Here is a 21382-nt window from a genome sequence, read left to right on the forward strand (position 1 = left end):
AGAACAAAAAAAAAAGGTTCAGAGGACTAATTTGGTAAAATATTAATATTCATCGATTGCTCTATCTCTCTTCCACACGTATAACGGCTCTCTTTTACCAACTGTTAAATATTTCAAAATGTCATTGTCACCTACCTTTAAACAAATAAAGTCAATTTCAATTCACCCCATAACTTCTCAAAGTTATCAATCTAGTCCACAATTTCGACTCAAGACTAAAGAGTGAAGAGAAGTTTCTTATTTGGGGAGCTATATGTAAATAATGAAAGTAAGTAGACATATTCAAGATATTAATAAACTAAAGGGACCTGTCTCTTTCTCTAATAAACATTTCTAAAAAAGTTTATTCTCCTCAGAATTTGAACTTTTGAATTTCTTCATTCTCTCTCAAAAACGCTCTCTTCATCTTCTTCTTCAAGCGTCTGCTTCAAATTTCTTCAGCAAATGGGTTGCTGTCTCAGCAAAAATCCTCCTCCAGCTTCTTCTTCTTCTCCGATTAACGGATCTTGTTCCGTTAAATCACCAGATCCGAACAAATCCGCCATTGATAAACCTCTGAAACTAGAAGCACAAGAGAAGAAGCTCACAGTAGAGGAATCGAAACCAAAGAATGAAGAAACAGAGATACAAGAAGAGAATATCAAGCCGAGAAAAGAAGTGTTCGTGATAAAACATCGGAGAAGCCATGAGAAATCATCGAAGACGACGACAGATCCGGAGGATTCTTCTGTTTCCGATGTGAAGTCAACTGGTTCGAATCATAATCCGGTTGATGTTGATGCGATTTTGATTCAGTGTGGGAGATTGAGTCGGAGTAACTCAGCCGCTGCGAAAACTAGGAGATATTCTGGATCTAAGAGGAGTTTTGATTTTGATCAGAACGGTGGTGACGCGGATGCAGAAGATGGCGGAGAAGAAGAAGAAGCTGAGAGGAGGATTCATCGGCAGCGTCAACGTGGTGGAGAATCGCCTCGGGAACGGAGAAGACGAACTCCGAGTAGAGAGAGGGATGATTCGAAGAGTTATAGATCGGGAAGTAGAGAGAGAGGAAGTGGTAATGGTGGTGGTGGAAGTAGACGGGTGAGTAGATCTCCGGGAAGAAGATCGGAGATAAACCCTAATTGCAGTGGCAATTCTGTGAATTCGAGTAACAATAGACCTGGGAAATTTGTATCTGTTCCTGCAACAGATAAGGCTTTAGGTAACAATGGAGATGGATCTGTGAAACGGATTACTGTTAAGAGAAATGTTGGAAAAGCTGCGTCTCCGAGGTCTCAGTCACCGGCGAGAGCTGCGAGTCAGCCTTCGCCGTCGAAGCTTAGCCGGAAAACGGAGCATTCTCCGTATAGGAGGAATCCATTGGGTGAGATTGATCCAAACTCTGTAGCGTTTCCACTCTCTCAAGGTGCTGGTAACACCAATTGTAACAAAAGGATGATGAACAGAGACACTGACAATCAAGGATTGATTAAAGAATCTGGAAATTTCGTTGCTCAGGTATTGTTGGAAAGAAATGGAATTAGGAGATTTTAGTGTTTTGTGTATCAGAAGTTGAATCTAATTTAAGTATTTAGTATTGTTGGAGTGAATGTTTCTTATGATTGTGTTTTCAGAAGTTGAATCCTGTGATGATGAATACGAAAACTGCTACTCAAGCGCCAATCCGAAGAACCGCAAGTCCGAGTCGTGCAATCAAAGAGCAACAAGAGGCAGTTGAAGAGTGTAAGATAGTGTTGTCATCTGGAACTGAATTGGCTAAGCCTCAAATTGTGAGCAGGAGCAGATCTTTGAGGAAATCTCGTGATTTCGACTTCAGTCCCGAAGCATTGCTCTCAAACAATATCGACATTAACAATGTTAACAGTAACAATGCAACTGCAGGATCAACATTTCCATCTTACACAGCTTTGCTTTTAGAAGACATTCAGAATTTCCACCAGAAGAGTGTTAATGTCAATGCCTTAAGTTCAACTATGTCCAAGGCTTGTTCTATTGTTGAAGCAGTTGCAGATCTTAACTCCACTACGAATCAACATCAAAGAACAGAGGTCAGTTTCACATCCGCAGCAGCGAAGAAAGCGGATCTAATGGAGCCAGGTTTCGAGAAGTATGTGACTGTTAAGAGAGGTGGTTCATCATTGGAGGAAATGGAAGAGCAAGAATCTTCAGGAAGCAACAGTTTCACGGGAAGCAGTTGTGTGGTGCAGCGACAGGGATACTCATCGTCTTCTTCATGGGAACCGAATTCAGCTGAATCGACAGATCGCGTGAGTGCGAGATCAAACAAACAAGAACGTGACCGGAGTCCACTTGGTGTGAATTTTGAGAAACAAGAGTTTGATCCGTTAAAGAAGAATGGCGTTGGTGTTGGACGCAAAAGAGTAGCTGTTGTTGATTCGTCTTCTTCAGGCAAGGTTCTTCAGGCAACAACAACTCGTGTTGCTGCAGTTTCAATGTAATAAATAATGAACTCATTGTTTCCTCCTTTAATGGTTGCAAGGTTAGCAACGGTGTTTGGTTTCTTTTGTAATCACTTGATCATTTCATTCGAATATTCCTTCTTCTCGGTTACAATTTCGGAGTTTTCAATCTTTATAAGAATACTAATTCTCAATTTGTCATCCATCAATTATTATTGTTGTTTAAGCAGACTAGTAACATGATAAATTCAAACACACACACACACACACACACACAAAAAAAGCAAACTTTCTAATTCAATCACACTTAAACATTTACTCTTGACTTTCTTCCTTTTGTAGTTCTCTGCTCTGATGCTGCTTGAGAACGATTGGTTTTTTCTAGCATCTGAACAACATTCCTCATTTCTGGTCTGTCTGAAGGATTATATTCAACGCATCCCAGACCAATGCTAATGCAAGTCAATATATCTTCCTTATCACGTTTATCTAAGTTCGAGTCCTCTGGTTTCAGTGGTTTCTTCTTGTACATCCTCTTTGCCTACACGGAAAAAAATATTACCGCGATAAACTATTTACGTACTGATCATGTCGTATTATGTAGATTCATATCAGTGAGATTATTTTGTTTGAGTATACTTACATAGGTTATAAGATCCTCCCCATTCTCCCCCATTTTCGAATTCCAAATACTCTTACCACTCAAGATCTCAAGAACCAACACACCGAAACTGTAAACATCTGTCTTAAACGAGATCCGCCCTTCGTTTCGAAACTCTGGAGCTATATAGCCTCTGAATAATCATATAACATTAGTCACTTAACTTCATCCTGAATGTACATGTATCATGAGAAAACCTTGGCACTTACTCGGTCCCCATGATGTTTTCCGTAAACCGTTGGCTTATTTGGCTCTCATCGAACAATTTAGCCAAACCAAAATCAGCGATTTTTGGTGTCATGTCCTTGTCTAGCAATACATTACCTGGTTTAAGATCCCGGTGAATTATCCGCGCATGGGAATCTTGATGAAGGTAAAGAATTCCACGAGCGACACCTACTATGATTCCGTAGCGTGTTGCCCATCCCAACGCCTTATCTATGTACACGCATAAAGATTCTTTAGACCATTTCCAAGATTTTTCATATGGGAATAATAAAAGAAGAGAGTACCGAAGATGAAGTTGTCAAGACTTTTGTTGGGTAGAAATTCATAGATGAGAGCCCTTTCATTGTTCTCGGCTGAGAAGCCCACAAGTCGGACAAGATTACGATGTGAAAGGTTTGCCATTGACAAAACCTCGTTTTTAAACTGAATTTCGCCTTGTTTGGTATTTTCGGACAACCTTTTCACTGCTACTTCTTTTCCATTAAGTATACCCTGCAGGACATATTGTTGTTATCAAGTGAGGAATGTCAATCGGACAAAATCCACCCGAACCAATAAAGCCCGATTGGCCCCATTTTGCCAACCATATGATTGTACAATACGGTTAATGAAATATACCTTATAAGCAAGCAAACAACATACACAAACATATAGGAGATGAATGGATGGTTAACAAAGCTTATATATATTTGAAGGGATTTTCCTGTATTTTGTTACGTGGTATAATATTAATTACAAACATAAAAATAAAAAATTCGAATTTAGTTATTAACAATATTAATTATAAATTAAATATTCAATTATATGAGATTGTATAAATAGAAACAGAAAATTAATTAAATTCAAATTTAACTTTACAAAGTAATATGATTTCTTTCGGGTCATTTTTTATTTATTCGGTTTTGTTTTTCTAAATACTGTCGTTTGATTAACTTAATGAATTGAACGATTACTTTTAGTTTGTTTTTGTTACGTTATGATTCATTTATTCTTAGTGTTACATTCAAGTTTTTAACTAAAAAAACAGTTAGTTTATATGACCTCTAACAGTGTTACATTTTAAGTAATGTATGAGACAAAACACATGAATTATAGAGGATCACAATGGTGTGTGCAATATCCTTGTGCAAAGATAGAGGATCAATTGAAACTTAGACACAAATTAAACTATAAAATATTAGAAAGTCCCTAAAAATCATCGTATATCAAGTAAAAAAAATAATGCTTCATGTAGATGAAAGAACACAAATCATCCATTAATTTTTATAGCTATGAGAGTTATATGACGCAATATTTTATATTTTCTCTATATATATGTACAAAGAGAAACTATATTTTTATCACACTAACTATTTATAACATAAGAGTTAGTACTACATTTTGAGGAATTAATTGTGATATTTGTTTTTAATTAGTCTTATCCTAAAATCATGCATTTTAGTATGAAATTCTGATAACCACATGTTACACAACTGTGTTTTTAAATGATGATATTTTTTAAAATTCATATTGTTTACAATTAACTTATAATATATATATATATATATTTATAAATTTTTCCCATCAATACATTGAACTCAACCAATATGAATAGAGTGAAACCCGTCTTTTATATAATTTTTCCAATTATATAATTTAATAAGAAAATCATTGAATTAAAAACATAAATTATTATTAGTATGTGGATTACAAATCTGAAAATACATAAACTAATTTATTGTAAATTACTATTAGAAATTAATTTTCCACAATATTGGTGTCAAATAAGATTACTAAAAATTATTGAATTAACAACATAAATAATTATTAGTATATGGGGGTTACAAATCTGAAAATACATAAAATAATTTATTGTAAATTATTATATGAAATTTATTTTCCACAATATTGGTGTCAAATAAGATTATTGGTTTCATTATGGTAAATTAATGTGAATACTTAAACACATTAATAATAATAAAGGTTAAAGAGAAATATAGTTGTCATTTTTGAATTATATTCTCTACATTTTATTGGTCTTAAAACTAAAACTTAAAATAGTGAAAAATAAATTAATGGAAAAATATTTATTGAGTTCAATAAATATAGATTGCAGTATTAAGAGATGAAAATATGACACATGTCAAGCATTTGAAGCGCCAAATGTCAAAATATTAAGGCAACTTTAGAAGAAACCTTCTCATATTATATAAGATTTCTTTCGTTTTCTTATTTGATGTTTTAGGAAAGATATTTTGTTTTAAAATAGACGATGGTTTCAACTTTCAATTCAAAATTAATTGTTTTTAAAAAAATAATTTTAACGAATTGTATTATGCAAATTGTTTTATTATTCATTGAATCGTGTTTAGGTAGATGATAAATGATGTTTTAGTTTAAAAAAAAAACAAAATAAATTATTTCTTAATCGGTGTGCCAAAAACCTTAAACACAAATATAAATAAACGGAGGGAGTATTACATTATGGTTTGTAAGATTACCTTATAAACTTTCCCAAATCCACCTTTTCCGAGTTCATTGAGGGGTGAGAAATTGTTGGTTGCACTTCTTATTGCACTGAATTCAAATTTCAAGGAATCTTCCCTCCTTTCGTCTGTACATCACAATAATTAATGTTAGGAAAGTTGTACACTTTTCAGCTATATAGATGTAAGTGTATGTGTGCGCAACTCACTTTGGCGGTTGTGTTTCTTCTTCTTCAGAGTCAAGACAATAACAACACATGATACGATAAGGAGGACAACGCCGCCAACAATAATAACGACACCTTTAACGTCATCTATAGCAAAACCTTTTCCGTCACTCACTCTCTCATTTGATGGAGGAGGAGGAGATGGAAGAGGGGCTGGCGGCAATGCCCGTGGTTGCTCCTCCGCTGTCAGATCATAGAACCGTGAGGTGGCATATCTCAAATTGCAGCTGACGGTTGCCTGCCTGCAACCCATTTTTGTATTACAAAGAATCGGAATTCGACCTATATTCCACGTAAGACAATCAATGCAGTCACGTTCCGAAATCTCGGGCGTGCACTGCATGAGACCGTACAACGTTTGAAGGGAAGGCCCACTCTTTTTAGAGACGGCGAACTTCTTCCTCTCCCCACCCGCCGCTGCTCTACTCATTAACCCTTCTAATAAAGTCGTTAGCATGTTCTCCCATGCACCTTTTTCACCCGGGAAATCGAAATCCGTGGCAAAAGAATATCCAGGGGATGTCTCCATCGTGTTCAAGATTGTGCGGTTTGAGTACCTAAACATAAATTTTGTTTAGTAATCTTTTCTAAAAATATGATCTAAATATATGTCAATCCAAGAGAAGGTGAGGTTTGAGTATACCTGAACATACAATTGTCGTACCATATGATGGCTTCTTTCTCGTTCGGACATCGTTCCCTAATCTCTTGTCCGGCTCTAATAATGCATCCGATGCATTCAATGGGTTTGACATCACCTCTGCACAGCACCAAAGAATTGACTTTCTCATTATCGGTTTCTCCAAAAGAAACGTTGTAAAACCCGTCTTCGGTCGGCGGAAGAGACGAGAGGGAGGAGATAAGTGACTTGAGGTTGACTTCAAAGATGCTGTTGACGGTGAAGTTTCCTCTCACAGTTTGGCAGGAAGAGAAGAGAGCTTTCCCTTCCTGAGATTGTACGGAGAGTAGTTGCGATGAGAGCAACAAAGCTGACAATAGAACAAGACATTGCATAGTGTATGACTTAGGCATAACATAACTCATTGTAATCTCTAGTCTTTTTGGTTATCTTCTTATGGTCTTGCTTCATTGTTGCATTTATATAGGGACAGTGGAGGTGGCCAGGTGGGCACTAGCTAATTTAATACAAACAAAATGTAGTACAAGTAATATTTGTAAATGGTGCGATTGTCCGTTGACAAGTTACCGTGTCACTAATAAAAATATACTTTGTATAATAAGGTTAAATACCTTTTCCAATCTATGGTGAATTGATGCCCAAGGAAACTTTTAGACGGGTTATAAGTATCTCTATCCGTGTATAATGTGTGTCTATTGTCTAACATGAAGTCAACTTGGTATGAAATTCATTAGTAAACCGGAGAAAGACTTAACTATACCTTAGTTCATTAAAAAAAAAAAGAAGAAACCGGAGAGAGACGACAAATAATTGTTTTTTTTGGCGGTTTCTTGACAGTAAACATCATGATTTAGTCACCAAATTCTCTAATCAAGCCCAAAGTTCTAAAACAAAACAACTTACTAATACATTACTCGCTAAAACAAAAAGATCAAGGAATTGTTTCTTGCATAATCATGATCGAAATGATAAAAGAAAAAACAATCCAAAAGAAAAAAAAAAGACTCTAAATTGCATAAAAACACAAACAATGTTCTTCCACTCGTTTAAGTTTTAAGGCTGCTTCTAATCGCCTCTAAAAAAATAGTATTGACTTCTTATTAAACGATTCATTCTGAAAATTTTCAGTGAATTAATGCTTTTTCTTCTTAGACCGGATTAGGTTTGAGTTTATCAGGTGTAAACCAGGTTAAATTTTTGTGCCAACAATTTTATATCAAATGGTATGCCCATTTTCACTTGCAACATACGGGTTCGACCCAGTTTGTCATGAGTCAACTCGGTTCATTTTCTCTTCTCTATAAATATTCTAATTAGGATCTTATGTTAAGTATATAGTTGGTTTTATATTAATTGGCTCGGAATGGGACCTTTGGATCTAACATATTATAAATCAAATTGACTAGCTCAAAGTTGTAAATTGTGGGAAATATTTATGTAAATACTTTCCTCGAAACCACTGTGAAGTTCTTCTGTTTGTGAACTTTTCCAAACCATCAATATATATGTGGTTTATAGCTGAAGTCAGCAAGTGATATAACCCATATTATTTCACCTATGATTCAGAGCAATTGTTTAATTTTGTTAAAGAGCAATTTTTTAATTTTTATATTGATAATAATACTCTTGCGTAAACAATAAAAAGCAATTAACGACTTAATCAGAAAGACTACTAGACAAAATAAAATAAAATCAGAGAGACGTAATCATAGATAGTGTATGCCAAATTGAAGAATTAGGGCGGTGTATTGGAACAAGAATTTCTATCAATATTATACCTTAATTATATTTATAATATATTCATTTAAAACTTCTCCAAAACATAAGAAAATGTTTTACTTTATCGAATCTGACAAGTAATCATAGACTCATAGTGGTCAGAAGATTTCTTTCTGAGAGACTCTTGCAGCCGTTGACTTACCAATTTAGAAGCAAATGAATTTCAGTTTGAGATATAAAATAGAAGATTAAAAGTTGTACATCATTGTAATCCGTATATTGTTATGCTGTTGCGAATGTGAGCATATCCCTTAATCACACACACAAAAATCAAATGGTATCAGAGAAGACATCTTATGCTACAACAAGTTAGTGAGATCTAGGAGATCATAGAGACATCTACAAAGCTACCCAATGTTCATAACAAAAGTCCTTGTCCAAACTATGTTTTAAAGTGTTAACTTAAAGAACACAACATGATTATAACTTAAAGAACATAACATGAAAATGGGGCATTTGCATCAGATGTGAAATGATAATTAACGGTGGTGTTTATAACAATGACATGGTTTTTTTTTGTTTTTTTTTTTTTGTTGTTGGTAAAATATGAAGTATTTATAACATTTTCGAAGTTTTGACAGAAATTACAAGGAATACAAGTAGCGGAAAATAACCAAAAACTACAGAATAAACAGATAATAACAAACAACAAAGAAATATAATGAGAACCTAGAGCGGAAACGAGAGAAAACAATGACATGGTTGATAATGATGGCGAATCAAAAGGCTCAAAAGATGAATATTACAAACAAGTGAAACAGAAACAAGAAGCTAAACGAGTTGCCAAAGCAGAGATCTATTCAAGGTAATCTACATATACATTTTTACAGGGGATTTTTGCAAAAAGTCTTTTGGATCCGGGTTTTATCCGGGATTAACTATATTCGGATCTAGGATAAGAGTTTTAAGGAATGTTGTAATAAAAAACGTCATTAATTCTTAAATTCTATTTAAACTCTATTTCCTTAACTTCTTCCCACATTAATTGGTTCTTTTTTTCTATAATCTCTATTCGGACATTTTTTCTCTCAATTAATTACTCCCAACGACACAATCTCTAAAACATCTCAACAATCCTCATTTCATTTCTATTTAAGTTAATATTTTGAAATCAAAAACGATTATTTTATTATAGGCCGACGATATTCAATTCGATATCTTAAGAATATATCGATCGGATCTTCCATTAATTATTTCTCTAAACAACAAACTGAATTTAATACATTTTTATCGAAATTATAGGAATATTAGTCACTTGCTATAAATACATTTAAAAAAAACATTTAATGCTGAAATATTTCAATGAAATATCTACACAGAGATTTACGGCAATATTCCCTAAGATTACGATAACAAATTTGAGACATTAATGCTATCAGAAAACAATGAAATGGAAATCAAAGATTGAACTCATTCACCATTAGCATTCATTGTTTTTATTTGATTTTTTTTTAAAAATATTGTCCTTAGAAATCGTTGACAAATATTCATACCGACTGAATTAAGGAAATTATTTACTACTATACAAAATCGGAATTAAAGCATATTCCTAAAAAAAATCCGATTAGAATGATTTGATTAAAAAGATTAAAGCATGAATATTTACCTTGGCCACCACTACTTTCGTAACCTAATCTTCCACGCCTATATAAACTCTTTAGCTTCACTTCTCATCCCACCATCAAACACACAAAGCCTTTTTATTCTTCTACCGAAATCGCAACATCAAACACACAAAGCCTTCTGTATCGCCAGGTAGCTATCAACGTGGTGCTTTCTCTCTTTTTATTTTATTGATTTTTTTCGTAGAATGTTAATTGTTTTTTTTTTAAATTGTTCCTCCCAGGGCATGGAGTATTGATATTGGTTAGGGGTATATGCTTCTTCCTCGGCCTCAGATTCATTGTGCCCACCGCCACTGCGCGTGTTCTTCACCTGCATTTATATTTCCATTATTCAGATATTAATTACCAATAATGTATTAGATTGTGAAAATAGTCTAATTATATTATTAATCTGGGTTTGCATGTGAAACGCTTTGTTATTTTTCTCTTTAGAGGATGATGGTAAGCTAGGCTTATTCTCTTTTAAAATCTCAGTTTCCGTTTTTAGTATATAATGTTATATTTTCATTTTTAGTGTTTGGATTCAGGAATTGGAAATTTTCGCTTTATTACCGACCAGCCTCAAGCCCGACCTTCGTCCCATTTGTGCATTCAAACTCACACATGAAGATAATTGGAATTGAGAAGGAAGGACGACGAGCAGTTTGATAGCATCATAATTCGCACAATGATTTCCGGAGCATAAGGACAAGAGGGTAAAGCAGTTCTAAGGTTGGTCTTTGATCCGCAGGGAAGTCAGTGGAGGAAGAGATGGTATACATGTAAGGGTTAGTGACTGTTTTCAAATATGATGAAGAGATTTCCTCTGTATATTAAATATTGTTGTTTCGTTATATGTTTTATGTTTGCAAGAAGAAGATGTTTGGCTGGATTATGTGTACCTGAGGAGAACATGTGAAAGCCAATGTTTGCTTTTTTGTTTGTTTGCTCTTTCAAATAACCGTATTCTTTCAATTAATATTTGACTTTCATGCACCAAGATATTTGCTCTGACATGTAAGTATTTATTTATACTCTGCTTTTGGTATTTGATGTGTTAATTTAAGGCTCTTGCTTTATTCTTATAGATCGGAGCTACTAAACACTTTTGAAAAAAATGATTTGGAATTGGTGTAATCTTTTTATTGTTCCATAGAAACGGGCTGAATTTTTGGTTTGTGAATTATTTTACAAATACTTTTTTTACTTTAATAAAAAGTTCAAAAAATCAAAAGAAAAAAAAATCTATAATTTTCAGTTTAAACAAAGATCCCGTATCCATGAAAATGGGCAGAATTTTTGGTATGTGAATAATTTTACAAATCCTTTTATTTACTTTAAGAAATATTTTGTCATACATATGAATATAAATAATACTACATTTAACTATAAGAGCTAAATTTATCAAAAAACCATACACCACCAATCAGTTTTATATACTACGAAAATCATAAATTTATGAAGAACAAAATTAAAAAGTCAAAATTGTCCCACGGGTCAATATCTAAATGTGTAATCTACATATACATTTTTACAGGGTATTTTTTGCATTAATTCATTTGGATCCGGGTTTTACCCGGGTTTAACTCTATCCGGATCTTGGATAAGGAATTTTAGGAAATTTTTAAACAAATCGACTTTAAAACGACCTGATTTTATGGCAATCGGGTATAAGTATAACACTAATACATTTATTAAAACGAAATTAATTCTTTTATTATCCATATTTAAGTTACCTATTTTAATCCTAAATAATCTTTCTTATTAATGCTCCTAATAAATAGCCATATATTTGGAAAGATTGCAATCTTATATTTGAAATTCTTTAGAAACAAATCGACAATAAATTAACTAACTAAACATCCCTAATTTTTAGATTTGAGTTTCAAAGATATGGAAATCAAATATTTAATTTTAAATACTATTAAACATAATATCGAGAATATCTAGCAAATAGAAACTACTACAACAATAAAATCAAAATCAAATCTAAATTTCTAATGATTATTCCACATACCTTATCATAAATAATTAATACAATATAAATCATTAATTCATTTTTTTAATTAGGAAAATTTAAACGTTAGTTTCCAGAATCTAATTTGTTTCCGAAATTAATGCACATAATAAAACAGGGATTAATTGTTTACACGAAGATTCGATTTATTTAACATTTATTCAGAAACTAATCTACATATACATTTTTACAGGGTATTTTTATATAAACTCTTTTGGATCCGGGTTTTACCCAGTTTAATTATATTCGGATCCTAGATAAGACAATTAAGGAAGTTTTTAATAAATAAATAAACGACATTATCTCTTTAATCACTCATTTAAACTCTTTTCCTTAACTTCTTCCCACATTAATAGGTTCTTTTTTTCTATAATCTATATTCGGATATTTTTTCTCTCAACTAATTACTCCCTAACATACCTTAAACAAACGACACAATCTCTAAAAATATCTCAACAATCCTCATTTCATCTCTATTTAAGTTAATAATTTGAAATCAAAAACGATTTTCACATATTTGCCAAAATTCTAGCCACAATCTTCCTAAAAATCTACATTATCCTTATTTCTTCCAAACAAAAATATTCATACCGAGTAATTTAAAGAAATTATTTACTACTATACAAAATCGGAATTGCAGCATATTCCTAAAATAAATCGATTACAAAGATTTGATTCGAATTTAGTTAAGGTTGCAAAGATATTTTCCTTTGCTACCACGAATTTCGTAACCTAATCGTCACACGCCTATATATACTCATTAGCTTCACCTTTCATCACACCATCGAACACACAAAGCATTTATGTATACTGAATAATATGTTGTTTTAGATTATTATGCAATTTACTCATAATCTTTATTAATGAGGACAACATTTTTTTTCCTTGATGAAATATGTAAAGTCAAGAATGTTAATATATTCAAACCTAACACAAAAAAGATTCAAACTATATCCGCCATATATCGTTACTTAATGAATTTATGTTTTTGTATCTATATTTTAAAAATTAAAACGTAAAACATACTAACTGTACACTATATATAATATATATATATATATATATGTATATTTAAAAAAACACAAAATGATAGTTTATATCTATTGATAATCTTCAAAAAAATTACATTTTAATTTTTTTTTTATTATAGTCTCGCGGTATACCGTGGTAATGAACTATATAATTTTCTCTATCTCTATATTTTCAAAAATGAACTTAAAATATACTAATCCTACAATATATATAGATATATACATATCTCTATATATACATTTAAATATAAAAAACAATAACATATATATAAAAGAAAGCCTTAAAATAAAAGATATTAATTTTTTTATTTAATAAAAATATAGACCCGCGGTGTACCGCGGGTTAACATCTAGTAAATATACATTACATTAACCTTTCTTTTTCACAAACTTTGACAATTTTGGTAGTATAACGTTGTTCATCTCAATGGCACGTTTTGTGTTTCCAAAGCACACAACAAACATCATCTGTGTCTCTACCTAGCACCATAGTTTAACGTTTCTTTTAATCTCTTTTTTTCTAATCGCCACCAAAACCTAGATTATGAGTAACAGAGGATTGACCCTGGCAACGCAACAAGGATCTTAAAAACCCGAGAAAGAATTACCGGGTAAACGATCTTGAATTGCCAGTTTCTAACGTTCGTTTCTTTGACATGTTATTTATTTGCCTTAACTTCTTTTGGGATCTTGAATTTTTGTTTGCAGGATAAGCACGTACGAGAAAAAAGTCAATAGTTGCAAAGGACATGTCAGAGATATATATTAGGAAACAAACGGGTCCATATGCAGGAGAATACCGCGGTATCAATCCCAACACAAGCCGGAGCATCCGAATCAAGAACTAACCTCCTCTTCCTATGTCCGTCAAATTCTCTATTTGCATGCTTCTTTTTGCTGTTGTGTTATCTTCCATTTTGGATCTAGTACTATTTCATTTTTCTCTTCTTCAACACTAAGCAAATCCTTATTTTACAATTTTTGATGTTTATCTTTAAATCTGTTGTCTTACCTTTGTATTTTCGAGAAAATAAAAACTTTTTTTTTTTTTTTAAAACTTCAAGAAGGTAATCGAATATGTTAAAGAGTACAAAATAGTTGATGAATTGTTCAGTCATATTGAGAACGATTCGATTTTTATTAATGGTACTATTTTTTCAAAAATGTTTCCACATGTTGTCCAATTTCAATTTTACCCCTTTTCATAAGGTTTTATAAAGATTTTAAAATGTTTTAGAAAGATGGTTTGGAGGTCCAACCACCGTAAGCTGCCATAGATATCAAGATTATTTTTTGAAAAAATGTAAAATAGAAAATAAACAACAAATAGGGACATTTTTGAAAAGATGTTCCTTAAAATGAGTATTTCTCAAAATTTCTCAAAAGATTAATTTCCTACTATAAGTGATAAAAGAAAAAGATTTCCTACTATAACTAATAAAAGAAAAAGATTGCCTACTATAAGTGATAAAAGAAAGATTTCTTACTATAAGTTAATATGGATTTTATATATCAATAGATTTGGAAATCCTCTTTCACTTTGAAATTAGACAAATGGAAGAAATAACAAGGTTTACCACGAATTTGAATCTTTTTTATTTTACTTTTAAATCATTTAAAATCTAATGTAGACTTTGAAATCCAATAATAAATCATTAAATGATAACATACGATTTCAACTAGTATTTATTATTTAGAAATCAGTGAATGAATAATACATGATTTTGACAAGAATTTTAAAATCAAGGATCAAATTAAATCAATCATAAAGAAGTTTTAAAACTATTACAATCGGGCCTTTAATTTTATACTAGGATTTAACCCGCGGTATACCGCGGGGTCATATTTTATTTATTTACTTAGCAATATTAAATGTGTATAAAACTTTTAGTATTAAAATTATATGATTAATTAAAATTTTCAATATTTTTAGATTTAACCCGTAGAATATAATATTGTAATATTTCAATTAGTCAATTACACATTTAGAGGTGTCAAAGGAGGAGACGAAGATTTTTACAATATTTTTGTTTAGTAAGTTATACGATCAATCTTTTGGTGTTTTTACGATTAACCCGTTAAACATATATAATTTCATAATTTAATATTAAAATAATTTTTTGTCACGTTTAAATATTCTACAAATCTTTATAATTACCAATCCATAATATAGTTTTATTCACAAATCCAAAGCATGAAAGAAGAATATAGAATTTAAGAAAATATCTGATTTAGAGATTTGATTAAATAATCTCCAATCGAGATTATTGCAAAGATTTGAGTAACTATTTTGTAAGTATAAAATATTTCATTAAATATTTTCACATCTTAAGAATTAAATTCAATGGCATGCCACAGTACACCGCAAGACTATATTTTCCTAAAAAAAATCAAAATATTATTTGTTTAATAGATTATTTTGATTGTTAATTTGAGGATTTCACCCGTGTTGTATATATATACTGAATTTCTATAGAGTTTAAATATTATTAATATTACAAAACAAAATTATATAATTTAAATATTATAAATACTTTAAACGTTTTATAAATTTTAAATATTTAGATGGATAAACTTTTTATAGATTTTAAATATTTATAATATTTAAAATTTTTATAAAGTAAAAATATTTATAATATTTGAAACTTCGTAAGAATTTTAATATTAAAAATATTATAAACGTTTATAAAGTTCAACTATTTAAATTTTTTAAAGAATTATAATTTCAGAAAGAAAAGAAAGTCACTAATATGTTTATGACTAAACTTATATCAATTATTAAGAACTTACTTTTTCATTGGCCAACACCAATTCAACAGACTCTCAAGTATTGATTTTGTATTCGTGCACATGAGTGGTAGATCTTAAACTCTACTTGTCAAACGGCTTTTGTAAGGACATAAGTCCGGAATCCCTTGAAAAGTTATAATGTAGCAGCCATTATAATATGTAAGTTGTTTTTCGCTGGTAAGAGAGGTAAAGTTTTTTTTGATTGCGTGATATTCCTGGATCTATTGAGAGGTAATTTATAGAGTTACTCGTAAATAATAGGGTTTAGGGGTGATTCGTAATGGAGAAAATTTCGGTGAGAAAATACAAAATCGCAAAAATATAAAATTTATGATTTAATGCAACGGATTTAATATAAAAATAACGAATATGCCATAAATTCACTTTGCTTGTTGTTATTAGTTTCCATTTTCTTATTTTCTACGATTCTATATTTCATTTTTTATAGAAAATATAGATGTTGTTTCGATTTCATGGTGATGTAAGCATTAATAAATCTTATTTGTTAATTTTATCAAGAAAATCCTACTTTAAAGGAACTCGTATTATTGAAACTCGATTTGATTGGAGTAGAGGGATTATCGCAAATGCTAATTAGGTAGTAATTAAGAGAGATTTGGAAAAATATCATGGAGTTAATATGGAGAAATTTGGGGAATTATTGGTTAGTAGCTAATCATCTCGTTTTAGTTAATAAAGAGAGATTTTGGCAAGTTTGTTAAATGTAAAATCTTTAATTCAAATATTTAATGCTAATTTTCGAATTAAAAAAAATAAATACCAATGGCATTCTTTGTAAATACTTAGCAACTCTAGGATTTATTTGCTAAGTGTACTCCAAAAATGTATATATAGATATATTTGGGCTTAATTATGTTTGGTATTAGGGTTAGTGTGACACTGTGAGTTAAGGCTAAGTATATATATGTATGTATAGCTGTTCATATATAACAACACACAAAATCTCTAAAATCATTGGTCAATTCTAACAAAGACATCAAACAAAAACAAACATTGCTAGCTAAAGGACAAATATGTTTTTCTTTCATCATCTTATTATACATCTCATCAGGTACTTTAGTTGATTGTTATATTTGCTTCCCTCTTTTGTGAAAAAGATTTATTTCCATGTTTCTCTTACAGAAGGTAGTTTCATGAGAGTCAATGCACAGGCACCAGTAAGTACTCATGAAACAACATTCAATCTCATATGATGATTTTTATATCATTTTGAGTTTGCTCTTTGTTGCAGAGTCAAGGGAGTTGGTGTGTGGTTAAGCCTGGCACGCCAATCCAACAACTGTTAAAGAACATAAACTATGTGTGTTCGAAAATCAATTGTGATATTTTATCGAACGCAAGTGCATGTTATTCTTCACTTAATCTCTATAATTTAGCTTCTGTTTCCATGAATCTTTATTATCAAAGTCAAGGAAGACAATTTTCAACATGCGATTTCGGAGGCTCTGGTCTCATTAGTGTAACTGATCCTAGTGAGTTTTATCTATCTCTTCTTTCCTTTTTTTTCTTTAAACAATTATGTAATTTTTTTTTTATCTGACCTCAAATCAATTTTTTCTCGACAGGCTGTGGATGTTGCAAATATGAATTTCATAAGTAAAGAATAGAAAGCTTTGAGAATGTATCTGATACAAAATAAATAAAGAACTCTAGTTCTGATATTTCATATTTGTTATCTAAACTTTGAATAATTAGTGGTTCAACTTTTCACTTATCAAGTGTTTGAGCTTTATTTCATGAGGTAAAAAAAAAATCATCTTATCTAATATCATATCAATATGTACCTCTATAATTATGTGGTTGATGTTTGTCTACATCATATAGACGTGAATTAACTATATCTTTTAAAAAAAAAGATGTAATTGTTAAGTTTAAGTCCATTTCCTAACTAATTACTCCGAACCAAATTTATCTCTAAATTGATCAAATATGTATTAGAGCGGGAGAAAATTTATTAGATCACACACGAGCAAGGTTTATAGATTGTGGTCATGCCTTCATGTCGTTATTGGTGTTTGGTGCGGTGGCATTACACTATATTTACCACTTATCATGGTGGCAGTTAGTCTTTTGTATTTCACTTGACTTGTCAAGGATTCTATTGGCATTATATTTTTTTTTGGGAATTTTTCCTCTTTTAATTCATTTTAAAATATGTTTAATTCACCATATGGCCAGCCTCTTCTTCCTCGCCATCTTTTCTCATCTTAGTTCACTACAACAAATATCAGCATTGATAGCACACGAGTATAGCGTTTTTTCTGTTACTGCTATGGTAGAGTTTATTTTTTTTGGGTTTCTTTATAATAGCGGTGTGTAAATGCTATGATAGAAATTTAATGAGCGGGAATCTAAAATGACTTAATCCGCCAACACTTAGCAAAAAAAAAACCTTTAGCGCCTCAGATCTAATTCATTTCCCTCTTCAGTCAAAACACTTAACCAAAAACAAAACCCTTTCTCTCGAAATTTTTTCCGACAAAACTCAGAGTAATCCTCAACTCTCAAATACTCTCTCAAATACTCTATCCTCTGCGGCGTATTAAGGTCGGATTTGTACTCCTCCGTAGCCACATTCTCCTTCGCAGCGGCCGTCAGCTAGCTAAAATCGAGGCATGCATGTCTTTCTTCGTTTCTATAACTTCCATTTCTATTGATTTTTTGGTCAAGATTGTCTCTAATTTCAACCTAGTTCAGTAGATTGGTACAGAAAATCGGATTTTTTTATGTCATTTTGAAATTAGGGTTCTTCGATTAGTTTGAAATTAGGGTAAAGCGAAAACTTCTGCGATTTTGATGTCTGTTAATCATTTTGATCCACATTCTCTTCACAAAGATCTTGGTTTTGCGATTTAGATTTCTCCTAATCGATTTGTTAGTAGATTTTTTATTTAAGCTTATACTGATTCTGCTTTTTTGATTCCGCATTTTTTGGCAAGTGTTGGTGATTGAAATGTTGGGGAACTGAAGCTTTGCCTTTGTTGTACCAATACGACAGGTTAGTCCTTGAATGTGGCTGTGATTCTTTGATTGTAAATGGTATGAATGTTTTGGTTTTGATAAATTTGCTGTGACTATTGTGGTTTTGTTGAAGTTGCTGTGACTGTTGTCAATTTGTTAAGGTTGTTGTCACTGTTCTTGTTTTGTTAATTTGTTTGTTTCTGAGATAGTGTAAGTTGCTTAATGCTTAGTATGTCTTTAGCATTGTGTTCAGTTTAAGTTGTGTCTTCATGATAAGTTGTCTGATCATGATAAGTTCTCTTATCATGTGATTTTTCTCTGTGACTATTGTTGATTATGGTTTCAATTTGTGTTAATAAGGTTTTATTTAAGCTTATAACATATAATGTTGGACAAGGCATGGGTGCATCTATGCAGGTAAGGAATAAAATTATATACATAGGTTTGCTTTAAAATGGGGTTTAGAAACTTTAAGATTTTTTTTTCCTACTTTACTTCTTCATTGAAGAGCTGATCCTGGTTATGAGAGAGGTGCTCGGAGATTTGTATTTGATGTGGCTGCGGCTTTAGGAGATATAGATAAGATAATATGTCCTTGCAAAGACTGTCGTAATGTATACCGCTACTCAAGTAGTGATGTGGTGGTTCATCTTGTAACAAGAGGGATGGATGAGGCTTACAAGCTGCGAAGTGATTGGTACCATCGTGGAGACACAGTTGCTGATGGAGAATGTGAGAGGGAAGTAAATCTTTGGAATGAGGAAATTCTTGAGTTATACAAAGCTGCTGAATACCATGACCAAGAGTTGGCTAGTAATGGTGAGCTAGGTGACAATCCAGTGGCTGACTTAAGTGAGATTGCAGAGGGTGAGGACAAGAGAGAAGATGAGTTTCTAGCTAAGCTAGCAGATGCAGAAACCCCTTTATATCCTGATTGTTTAAACCACAGCAAGCTGTCGGCTATTGTGTCTCTCTTTAGGATTAAGACCAAGAATGGATGGTCTGACAAGAGCTTTGATGAGCTTCTTGAGACACTACCAAAAATGTTGCCCAAGGATAATGTGCTTCACACATCCTTGTATGATGTGAAGAAATTTTTGAAGAGCTTTGATATGGGATATGAGAAGATTCATGCGTGTGTAAATGACTGCTGTCTTTTCAGAAAGAAGTACAAGAAGCTGGAAAATTGTCCCAAATGCAATGCTTCAAGGTGGAAGATTAATATGCACACTGGTGAAGTCAAGAAAGGTGTACCACAGAAAGTATTACGGTACTTTCCAATAATACCGCGGCTGAAGAGAATGTTCAGGACAGAGGAAATGGCAAAGGACTTAAGATGGCATTTCAGTAACAAGAGCAGTGATGGCAAACTTCGCCATCATGTAGATTCTGTTACATGGGAAAAGATGAATGACAAGTACCCTTTATTTGCATCAGAAGAAAGGAACATGCGTCTTGGTCTGTCCACAGATGGCTTCAATCCATTCAACATGAAGAATACTAAGTACAGTTGCTGGCCAGTTCTGCTAGTAAACTATAACTTGCCTCCTCACCTATGTATGAAGAAGGAGAACATAATGCTAACCTTGCTTATTCCTGGTCCACAACAACCTGGTAATAGCATTGATGTCTACTTAGAGCCTCTTATTGAAGATTTAAATCATCTGTGGAAGAAGGGAGAGGTAACTTATGATGCTTATAGTAAAACTACATTTAATCTAAAGGCAATGCTTCTCTGGACTATTAGTGACTTTCCAGCTTATGGTAATCTTGCTGGCTGCAAAGTAAAAGGTAAAATGGGCTGTCCTGTATGTGCAAAAAATACAGATTCTAAGTGGTTGAAGTTTAGCAGGAAGCATGTGTACATGTGCCATAGAAAGGGATTGGCACCAACACATAGATATAGGGATAAGAAGACATGGTTTGATGGAAAGGCTGAACATGGGAGAAAAGGAAGAATTTTAACTGGTCATGAAGTCTATCGGATCCTGAAAAACTACAAAAATGACTTTGGAAATGTTAAAGGTTCTGGGAGGAAGAGAAAAAGGACTGCCTATATTGATCCAGTTTCTGATAGTTCAGATTTGTCTAGTGAATCTGAGGACGATGAAGAAGTAGAAGTAGACCAGGAGGAATTATCAAGGTGGAAGAAAAGATCAATATTGTTCAAGCTGCCTTGTTGGGAGGTATGCTTTGTTGAATTATTTGCATAATTGATCAGTTAAGCTGTGATTAGGTATGGATCTAATATAACTATATTTTTATTTGTTGTAGGATCTCCCTGTAAGGCATAATCTGGATGTAATGCATGTAGAGAAAAATGTTGCTTCAAGCATTGTTTCTACATTGTTGCATTGTGGAAAATCTAAAGATGGTCTTAATGCTCGTAGAGATCTCCAAGATCTTGGTATAAGGAAGGATTTGCATCCAAAAGTCCAAGGAAAGAGAACATATCTACCTGCAGCACCTTGGTCTTTGTCAAGAAAGAGAAGCAAATATTCTGCAAAAGACTATTTGACTTTAAGGTCCAGATGGATA

The 21382-nt window shown here is 32.2% G+C and overlaps 3 protein-coding genes across 3 annotated transcripts; 1 reads left to right on the top strand and 2 right to left on the bottom strand.

Moving 5' to 3' along the window:
• Positions 1–243: 243 nt before the first annotated feature.
• LOC9306584 (uncharacterized protein At1g65710) lies at positions 244–2574 on the top strand. The gene is made up of 2 exons (XM_002868457.2): positions 244–1497; positions 1614–2574. The coding sequence occupies exons 1-2, from the start codon at positions 445–447 to the stop codon at positions 2457–2459; spliced, it is 1899 nt and encodes a 632-aa protein (XP_002868503.1). The 5' UTR covers positions 244–444; the 3' UTR covers positions 2460–2574.
• A 104-nt stretch (positions 2575–2678) lies between these two features.
• On the bottom strand, positions 2679–3892 carry LOC9304576 (cysteine-rich receptor-like protein kinase 26). Its single transcript, XM_021019658.1, has 4 exons — positions 3594–3892; positions 3291–3519; positions 3064–3214; positions 2679–2961 (listed from the first exon to the last, which is right to left on the bottom strand). The coding sequence occupies exons 1-4, from the start codon at positions 3709–3711 to the stop codon at positions 2728–2730; spliced, it is 732 nt and encodes a 243-aa protein (XP_020875317.1). The 5' UTR covers positions 3712–3892; the 3' UTR covers positions 2679–2727.
• Positions 3893–5725: 1833 nt separating this feature from the next.
• Positions 5726–7116, bottom strand: LOC110226851 (cysteine-rich receptor-like protein kinase 26). The gene is made up of 2 exons (XM_021019657.1): positions 6666–7116; positions 5726–6558 (listed from the first exon to the last, which is right to left on the bottom strand). The coding sequence occupies exons 1-2, from the start codon at positions 7043–7045 to the stop codon at positions 5949–5951; spliced, it is 990 nt and encodes a 329-aa protein (XP_020875316.1). The 5' UTR covers positions 7046–7116; the 3' UTR covers positions 5726–5948.
• Between the last annotated feature and the right edge of the window lie 14266 nt (positions 7117–21382).

This window comes from Arabidopsis lyrata, assembly GCF_000004255.2.
Source record: "Arabidopsis lyrata subsp. lyrata unplaced genomic scaffold ARALYscaffold_7, whole genome shotgun sequence".
Taxonomy (NCBI): domain Eukaryota; kingdom Viridiplantae; phylum Streptophyta; class Magnoliopsida; order Brassicales; family Brassicaceae; genus Arabidopsis; species Arabidopsis lyrata.